The sequence below is a fragment of the Elgaria multicarinata genome, chromosome 2 (genome assembly GCF_023053635.1).
Source record: "Elgaria multicarinata webbii isolate HBS135686 ecotype San Diego chromosome 2, rElgMul1.1.pri, whole genome shotgun sequence".
NCBI lineage: Eukaryota > Metazoa > Chordata > Lepidosauria > Squamata > Anguidae > Elgaria > Elgaria multicarinata.
In genome coordinates, this window is record NC_086172.1 from 113,757,855 (window position 1) to 113,768,139 (window position 10,285).

At 40.8% G+C, this 10,285-nt stretch overlaps 1 protein-coding gene across 2 annotated transcripts in view; it reads left to right on the forward strand.

The window, feature by feature from the left end:
- Positions 1–9,621, forward strand: part of LDLRAD3 (low density lipoprotein receptor class A domain containing 3) — a 184,656-nt gene extending 175,035 nt beyond the window's left edge. The window contains exons 5-6 of one of the 2 annotated variants that reach the window (XM_063117424.1): positions 5,305–5,650; positions 8,714–9,621. In XM_063117424.1, coding sequence (XP_062973494.1) covers positions 5,305–5,650; positions 8,714–8,975 — 608 coding nt within the window. In that variant the 3' untranslated portion in view covers positions 8,976–9,621. The remainder of the gene's footprint in view (positions 1–5,304; positions 5,651–8,713) is intronic. The other variant, XM_063117425.1, reaches the window with a different exon arrangement.
- Positions 9,622–10,285: the final 664 nt, after the last annotated feature.

Sequence of the window (10,285 nt, forward strand, 5' to 3'; positions counted from 1 at the left end):
GTAATGGGTCTTTGAGGAGGAGCTGTCACCCCTAGACATACCTGTCCTCTGAGTTTATCCCTGAGGAACCTCTCTCTCACACACACCCTTTACATTGTCATAATGGGCTATGAAGAATTAAGAAATGACAGAAGCTATGGGGCCACCTAGAGCTCTGATCTAGCTGTTCTGGATACTGCTTCAATACACAAAGAAAATGTGCTAACCAGCAGCCTTAGTGATTTGGCTTTTATCATCCCCTGTAGCCTCCTAAGCAGCAGCCACTTCTTTGAAACTATTGGAATTTAAATGTGCTGTTAAAGTGGCTTCTCTTGTTGGAGATGGACAGCTACTTGTGTTCATTAAAGCTGCAGATGCCTGCCCCCATTATGTATTTCAGAAGCTTTTAGCCCTGATGAAGTGTGAAACAGCTGGGCTGGTGCAGAGGCTCGAGACAGACAAAGTAATGGCCTCTCCAACTCCTGTGTCTACGAGACTGAATACAATTGGTCCTAGACCTTTTTAATAATTTGAAGATGGTGTAATTTGTTCATGGTTAATAAAACAGTCTTATGAGTGTGCCCTGTAATGTTTTCCATTACCAGCCTTCTATTCAGTTTTAACTATTCACAGACCTCTTATACGTACTTCTTTTCTCTTCAAAGCTTCTAGTCTGCACACTCAGCATGTTTCCAGATAATGAGCTTTAATAGGCAAAAGTGGTTTTGATGAACTCGCTCTACCTAGTGCCATTAGAATACATGGGTCTTGCTAAGGAAACCAGAGACAAAGGGGAGCTGCATGAGTTGGAGTTAATTCAGCTTGCCCACCCTCTGCTTTGTCGTAAAACAGAGCAAACAGTACGATACATTTCCCCGTGTCAAACCTGGCTCTTCACAGAGAAATGCTCCACCTGCATTACCAGGAAATGTAATTCAGTCGCTTCATCTGCGATGTATAAACATTTGCTGAGAATTATTAGAGCAGAACTAAAAGGCCATACGTTTCTCTGAAACTGTAAATTGAGTATCGAGACAAAATGCTGCCGGAGCGCTTATTTCCATCTCCTGCTACATATAGTGTGCTATATCCAATTGCCACCATCCAGTGAGAGCAACTCACAAACAACACGTATGAACCTTCCCTCCTGGGAGCTGCTAAAGGATGGTATGAATAGGGGAGGGCTGCATTTTGCACCTTGGGGATACAAGCAATGCACCACCTGCTCTCTGTCCCGGCCACCGGCACTGGGAACACAACAGTACCAGGCGCCAGTTCTAAGAATGCAGTTATTTTGTATAGATTTAGTGCAAATGGCGGAATGCGTATCGTTTCGTGCAATATGATTTTGTTAGTCACTTTGACCATGTGAATGGAAACGCAGGGTTTCATGATAGTAGCTAAATTCTGTATTACATTTGTATCCCGCACTTCCTTTAAGGAGCTCGACCAGAATACATGGGATTCCCCCGCTACGCACACACATGGGGGTGCTGGTGTGTGTGTGTGTGTGTGTGTGTAGGTAGGTAGGTAGGTAGGTAGAATTCATGCAACACTGCTTGTCATCTCATTCTGTCGAGCTGGTCACTGCAAAGGATATCTGGTTAAAGGCATGAGCAAATGCATGAGTTATTCTTGTTGCAAAACAGTATGTGAAAACTAATTATATTTCTTGAGTTTCAGTAGTTCAACAGAATTATGCATGGTGTTCTGTTGATTAAGGTAGACCTGTTTCCTGATGTGGTTGCCAACCTGGGGTGATTTGATTATTATTATCACCTCTCATTTCTCGCTCATGGCAGTTTTTCTAGACGAACGTGATGGGCTTTGCCAAGTCCTGCTGTCTTTTACTTATTCAGAAATTTCCTGACTATTTCACTTTTTAAAGTATGACTGCTTTCTGGATGTTAGTGTGGATGTATTGGTAGGCCCAGTTTCTGAAGGTTTTCTGTAAAAATAAATTGCTGTGACTAACAGAATTATTGTAAGTCTGTTGTTGTTGTTGTTGTTGTTATGCCTTATTTTCTAAAAAGCTATCAGGGCTTTTAAAACAATGGAAATAAGAATTTTAAAAACATTAGAGCAATAGAACCTTAAAACAACTACATAATTTAAAAGTCTATATTAAAAAGGTGTGTCTTCATACCTTTTCTAAAAGCCTAAAGAATGGGGGCTCCTGAGAGAGCACATTCCACAGTGAGAGCAATACAGAAGAGAGATCTTTCACACATGTCTGACAAACAGGACTTTGCAGGTAATGGTGCCCTCAATTGGTGCCATTTTGCACCAATTGAAGTTTCTGGATACTCTTCAAGGGTAGCCCCATGTGGAGCACATTGCAATAGTCTAAACATGATATAACCAAAGCATGGGTAACTTGTTGTCAAGTCAGACAACAAGTCTGGTTCTCATAATATGGCAGCACATCATGGGTTAATTTACCTTGAGGAGCTGTGACACATCCAGCCACCATTATGAATATGCAATCCCCAGACAAGGGTTTTCGTATTATGTGATCCCAGCCAAGGGTTTGGGTTTTTTTTGGTTTTGGTTTTGTTTGTTTTTTTAAATCATTTAATACTTCAAACAATACATCAATACAAAATAAACAATACTACATAATACACAATAATATAAAATAAACATTTGATAAACATATATTCTAACTTAATTCTCTTAACATAATCATACTTAACATAAAAGTGCTCCCCCCAACCACGGGATCTTATTCATGTTTCCAAAATCTCATTGCTTCCTCTGGAGGTATTTTCCCTCTCCCCTTCAATAATACAAATTCTAGAAACTGTTTCCATATTCCCTCAAAATCATTCATTTTTATCATTCCTCTTCTAACTTTTATATTACATGTTAATTTATCGTTAATAGCAATATCCCATATTTCTTTATACCAATCTTCTATATGATAATCCCCTTGAACCTTCCAGTTCCTAGATATCATTAATCTTGCTGCTGTTAGCAAATTCGTTATCAATTCTTTTGTCTCTTTATTACAATTCAATTCTCCATATAATGATAACAATGCCACTATAGGTGTCTCTTCAATCGGCCAAGGGTTATTTGAAAGCTAAACGACTCTCATATAAACCTACAACAGACCGTAGGGTATACAATGGTTGTTTAGCCCTCAAATAACCCTGTCAGCCAGGTTGTCACAATATGACAATCTCCAATCAGGGGTTGCTTATTCACAATGGCAGGTGGCATGCACTGCAGCTCCTCAAGGGTAAATTAACCCAAAATGGGCTGTAATGTTGCGCAAATTGGGCCAAGTGTAATTGTGCAAAAGTATGTCTAGCCACCATTACCACCTGAGCATCATGGGACAGCATAGGATAGAGGTACACTCCCAAGCTGTGAACCTGATCTTTCAGGGGCAGCAGAACTCCTTCCAGGATTTCTACTAACCAACAATATGTCCATGCTGGCTGGCCTAGCCTCCGTCTGTTCAACCTCCTCCAACCTATTATCAAAACCCAGGCAACATTCAAAGGTTTCGACTGCTTCTTTGAGGTCAGGTGACAAACGTCAATGGAGCTGAGTGTCATTAGCATATTGGTGGCACCTTACTCATGGGTGCTGCAAATTATCTGTCCCAGTAGTTTCATGTAAATGTTAATAAAGATTTGTGAATTCGCTCCCACACTTCAGCACTTATTTGTCATAGTGCAATTGCACAGCCATTTGAATTGTTGTTCCATTTCTTTTTTCCTCTTTTAAATCCACATGGGTCTATAAGCAGAGGCAACAATAGCAGCAACTGAGTTCTGCTGAGATGAGTGGATGTCCCACATCGATATTTCTTTACTTAAAAATTATTTCAAGTTAAAGGAGATAATGTCAGGATCAGAAAATGTGTTCTTCTTTAGGAAACCTTCAACATGGTCTATACCGGGAAAGACATTTTTATGAATAGTGCCACAGGACATTTGTGACACTTACTTAGCATTTCTTCAAAGAGACCCAACAGAGCAAAGTATGATTTATGTTCCCAAATCATGTTCCCCAACCCCCGCTCGCTTTCTTTCTTTCTTTCTTTCTTTCTTTCATAGCCAGCAAGGCAGGCATTATTTAAATACAGATGTTTGAATTTAAAAAATGAAATACATTTAAAATCTACTACCTTTCCTGACTTGGGAATTTTTGAAGCTGCCATGGAATGCGCAACTTGCATTTAGCCAAGTAGGGAGCTGGAGCTCTGAAATTTTAAAACAGAGCGGAGAGGCTAGATTTTGGCTTTAGGATATTTGGGCAAAGAGCTTCTTCTTGTTGAATCCCAAGAAACCATTTTCAATCTTCACAAAGCTATTGAAATGTCTGAATTTCTCTTTGTTACCAGCTGATATCCTAATGATCTGTATCATAGAGCCAGTTGCTTACCAGAATCTAAAGGGCTTTAACAAAAGAAATTGGTAGCCCAGGGCTTTTACTGCCTTCATACAGTGTAGTGCAAAAAAAAAAGGGGGGGGGTGTATGAATGGATTTAATCCTTCATAATTATTTTACTTCTCTCCATCCCTTTGGTTTTGCTAAAAAAAAAAAAATACTTTTTTTTTCTTTAAAAAATGCAATGGAACAGTTTGTTTGCCATGGGGAAGATGACAGAACTGGGACTGCATGGTCAAAACCAGTGACTAACAGAATTGTAAACGGTTATTCTCCTGATTGTGTTTAGCAGCCTTCTCCAACGTGATGCCCTCCACAAGTGTTAAACTGCAACTCCCATCATCCAACATTCTATCTGGGGATGATGTTGGTTACCAGGTTGGGAAAGGCTGGCTTACAGCAAGGAAGATTTATGTAGACTGAGAAACCATACCAAAAGTAGGTAGGGTTGGTGGGCTGTTGATTGTTGCGGATATATTTATGCTGGATTAGGATTGCACTGGGATTCAGACAAAACAAATTCTGTCCTAAACCTTACCATATGGCAACTGGATGAGGTTTTTCCCACTCAACTGTTTACTGAAAGCTAAATTATATGTGCTGCTGCAAGGCTAAAAAAAAAGATATTCCTGTCTTTCCTGTTGAGTTTTCTTTCCCTCCACAGTCATTGAGCACATCTGTTCAAAGCAAAAATGTCTGAGGCAGGCAATAGGAAATGTACAATTTCAGTCAGCTGGTCTCCATTTTGTGTGTGTATGTTCTTGATAAACTCATTTTCTACACTTCCTAAAGGAGGAGTGAAAACTCACCGGGAAGCCAGCCAGGCAGCGGTCTATTAGCAAGAATACATCTTGGGAAAAGGAGTGCAGCCACTCTTCCGCCAAGACTAATCTTACCTTTCCCCTTCCCTCTCCCTTGCAGAAGCTGACAGCAGCCAGAATTATGTGACCACAGAGCCTCAGCTGATCTTCTATCCCAGCATTACCTATGCAATTATTGGCAGCTCAGCCATTTTTGTGCTGGTAGTGGCCCTCCTCGCCCTTGTCTTGCACCACCAGCGGAAACGCAACAACCTCATGACTCTCCCGGTACATCGATTGCAGCACCCCGTCCTCCTCTCCCGGCTGGTTGTCCTCGATCATCCACATCAGTGCAGTGTCACCTACAACGTCAACAATGGGGTCCAGTACATGTCCAACCAGGCCTACCACAGGCCACCAGATTTAGATTCCCCACCATCTTATTCGGAAGCTGTGCTAGACCAAAGGTATGTTCAGCATGCATGTAGCCTGGCACTGAATCAACATAAAATGGCTGACGCTTCTAAACTCTTTGGCATTGTCATTTCTGGGCATACTGCTATTCTGGCACACACTTTTCTTTCATAGTATTCAGTGATGTGAGTGTTTTCCCATAAACATTCCCATGCCATTCTTATTCCATTTATACTGATGTTTGTGTTTAGGTGCCTCACCCAGTGCTGTAATTTTCTGTTATTTGGACCCTAACTAGCTGATACTACTGAGTCCTGGAATGCCTACTATATTAAGAATAGCTTCAAATGGTCATTTCCTTTGAAATGTCACTTGTGGCAGTTTGGAATCTGAAGTTTGAAAAATTGTCTTTTCTCTATTGAAATACAATGTAAATACAGGGGGTATACATATATATATATATATATATATATATATATATATATATATATATTGATTGATTGTAAAGCTTACTATTTAACCCTTGGAGTTACTTTAGTTTAAAGGTTATTCTAAGTGATTCCCCTCGCTTTTGTGTTATGCTCCAGGTAGCCTTGGTCCAGCCCCACTAATGTGATATTCTATCCCCACATAATAAGGAGGAAAGTGAGTCTTATTGTAAAGGGTTAGGGTTTGCTGCTAGTTTTTTTTAAAAATAATCAAGACAGATGTGTGCACTACTGTGGGAATACAAGAGTGCAGAGCCTTTGAAAAACTAAATAAAGTCTAAAAAACACAAACTCTGCAAAATGGGCCAGTATGATTGCCAGGGATTGGAGAGAGGACAGCCTCCACCTGGCCTGGCATCAGAAGTAGGTGTGGTTGGGCACCTGCAAAGGCCTTAACACCCCAGCAGTGCCCCACTGACAAGACACACACAGCCGGACATGCTCTTCACCATGGCAACCTGCTTGTTCACCTGCCTCTTGCTCTAGCCCAGACAATGGCAGTGGTGAGAAGAAGGAACAGTTTATTTATTTATTTATTGCATTTATATCCCACCTTTTTGCCTCCAAGAAACCCAAGGCGGCGAACATAATCCTCTTCCTCTCCATTTTATCCTCTGTGAGGTAGGTTGGGCTGAGAGTCTGTGACTGGCCCAAAGTCACCCAGTGGATTTCCATGGCTGAGTGGGGACTAGAACCCAGATCTCCCGACTCCCAGTCCAACACCTTAGCCACTACACCACACAGTAGATGCCACGGCCTCCTGACTCACTAGGTCTACCTGTCAAGCAAGCAAGTGGTAGCCATGATGAGAAAGAAGAGTGGCAAGAGCAGCTGATGTCAATGGTGGTGAGTAAGCAAGCTCACTGAGGGAGAAGGCCCATTGAGGGTATCTTGCACAAAGCCCCCCCCCTCAAAAAATCTGGAGCTACCACTGGCCTCCTTCATAGAATCCTAGAATAGTAGAGTTGGAAGGGGCCTACAAGGCCATTGAGTCCAATCCCCTGCTCAATGCAGGAATCCAACTTAAAGCATCCCTGACAGATGGTTGTCCAGCTGCCTCTTGAAGGCCTCCAGTGTGGTTTTTACTTGCTGTTCACCCCTTTTCCTTCAAGGGCTGCACAACTACTTCTGCACTCAAATCGTACACCATGGAAATGCTCAACCTCTGAAGAATAAATAATTAAAAACAAAGTTAAACTTTTAAAAGATCACACACAAGCAAGGGGGAAGAGAGTTGTTACTCACCATTAACGGCTTCACTAAGTGCCCATGAGATTTCTGCAACCTTGTTCTTCAGAGCACTTATAGTCACAATTCCCACTTGTGGGAGGAGAAATGGTATTTCCCAGCAACAAAATACTTAACTTTGCACACTAGAAAAAATGCAGCATCCATACAACAGAAGTGTCACCTTGAGAAAAGACATCTGGATCCCTTGCAAAAAATGAGAAAAAAAGCTCATTGATTGTACCCCCCCCCCCCCACAAAAAAAAATGTTTTGAAAAAGATTTAGCCTGGAGGATTCTTTGTTCATATTTAATTGTGGCAGCTAATGGTCAATTAGAGACTTCATGTATTAATTCTGAAATTTAGCTTAGTTTCCCAGACTTTAAAATGAAGCTCTTGAAAACTGATGGCATGTCTGCTTCATCGTCAGACACCGATCCAATAAAAGTTTATTTGCGCACAGTCTGTTGTGGGAGCTACTCAACTACAACTGTGCTTTTTAGAAACGGAGCCAGTTGACTCGTATCTTGGCTTTGCTACTAAGACCAGCATTGGTTTCAGTGTGATTGTGGTGATGGGTGGCAGCAGGCAACAGCTTTCATAATGTTGATAGGTTTCCAGTATGCCTTGGACTCAGTCCAGCAGTCCAGTTCTTCATCATTGCTGTCCTGGGGCTAGGAAGAATGACCAGCATTTCACAGAAAGAAATGTTCTTTATCCCAATATTCGCTTGAGCAAAATGTACAATTAATTTAACATTTTCATATTGGGGGGGGGGGGGAGGGCATCAAGATCTTAAACATGTCTTGCTCCATAAATGCCAAATGTATTATTTCAGCTTGGGTGCTTACAAATGTACCTTTAAATGGGAGTCACCAATTTATTTATTTCTGTGACACACTGAGCCTCATACACATATTTTTACAATGCATTTGACAAATGGTACTTATGAGCAATTTGAATACTGGTTCAGTTATTCAGTTGTGTACCTCTCCCTCTGCTTCAGGCATGTCATCCTACATTCAAAAATATATTTTTGTAAGCAGTGCATGAAATACATTAAATGAAACATCAATTTGTCATTTTACTCTAAAACAATAAAATTAAATTTGAAAGACTTGCAAAATCAAGGTCATAGGTGCCAACCAATCATTGCTGTGCACTGCCAGAAACAGTTTTCCAGGAGCTCAGTCCTGGACAAAAAGTTATTAATTTATATGTGAAACAACAAATTTACTTCCCCAGTGGCTTGACCACAGTCATGTACATACAGTCATGTACTGTATGGTTTTATGCAACCTTACTCCAGTACAGTATCTTTATAACTTGGTAAATAAAATTCAGGTACTCCATGTTTTCTTCATGCATCTAGTCACATGCCATTTCATTTATACCTTGCAGCAGACCCCCATGGTTTGATCTTCCTCCACCTCCTTATTCCTCAGAAACAGAATCCCAGAGTCATATAGACCTCCCTCCTTATCGATCTCGGACTGGGAGTGTGGTGAGCACAGATGCCGCAGTGGCAAGAAGTCCAGGAACTGTGGATAGTAGTCGAACAAGAAGCGCCATTGGCAGTATGGACTGTCACAGTACGCTACATGAAATTATAGCGGAGCAAAGTGACTCTCTCATGAATTCAGTTTCTGCCAGGGAAGTGTAGATGGTTATTTATGAGGTTCTTCTGGATGTCTGCTTGGGCTTGGACCAGACTTAAGAAGTTCAGAGTTACCTGAGCTCCTTCTCCATGCTGACTGCAGTGCAATGGGGAGCTTGCCCAGTGTGCGCCCTGTTGAAATGACCTACAGCTGTGCAAACACCCATTCAACGTTCATTTCAAGGGAATGTCAAGAAGAAGAAGCTGCCGCCAATGGCCTTAGCCATGCTAGACTTTGAATGTTGTGTTCTGAGTTCATGGGAACAGTCCTGACATTTCAGTTCAGTTTCACCTTGACTCTTTCTATAGCATGTTATGCGTTCAAGGTATTTTAGGGGTATTTACTATGTGCATGTGTCAGAATATAATATATACACATGTGCCTAGATATACACCTGTATTTGAAAATATCTGTGTTATTTTTTAAAAAATGTGTATTTATGACTGTATGTATATAATATACTAGTAAATGAAGATTGTATTATACAAGTGTTGATTGGTGTGACAAAACCGAAATTAGATATGGCAGATTAACAGCCTTGTGTAGAAATGCTCGCACAAAATCCCAGTCTGAAGAGGCAGTGAAACTTCTACAACACGTTATCCTTTCCTACAAACCGGCCTGGTTCAGACAACACACTAAACCATGCAGCATGGTTTAGCGTGTTGTCTGAACCAGGCCACAGCTTGTCTTGCTTTCTGCTTGCATCCCAGATTCTGTTATGAAGTAAACTTTTATGTTCATGTTTTTGATGACTAGGGATTAAAAACATCCTGTTTTGAAGTTCATTTGATGATTTTGAGGTACTTGATTTCAACCTCCCTCTCCATGGTTAAAACTTTCTAAACTTCACTTTCAGACTTTTGTAGTAATGAGTGCCTCTCGAGCTGTGACTAATTTCAGCTTCCTACCTAGTGTGCAAGTAGCTTTAACCATTTGGTGGTGTATTTTGAGCCCGCTGTTTAATACAGGAAGATATACAGATGTCCTTTCTCTCAAACTATTCTAGTCATCAAAGTATTTTGGGGTACACAAGTGCCAAAATCCAGTTTTCTGGGTGCTTAAAAATGCTTTAATTAGTGGGGCTATGCTTGCATTTTCCCATTTAAGGGAGATGGATAGAAATGCCCCATTTTCATATTTTGCTGGTGATCTGCAGTGCCTTGGACTACATAGGTAGCAAATTTCAGAGCCGTAGCTCATCAAGAAAATGAAAATGAGAGAAACTTTTTCAAAAAAATAAATCTCTTTATTCTTTGTTGTGTTTGCTGGATGAGATTATGGTAGATTCACATGTTACACAAAACACTCATTT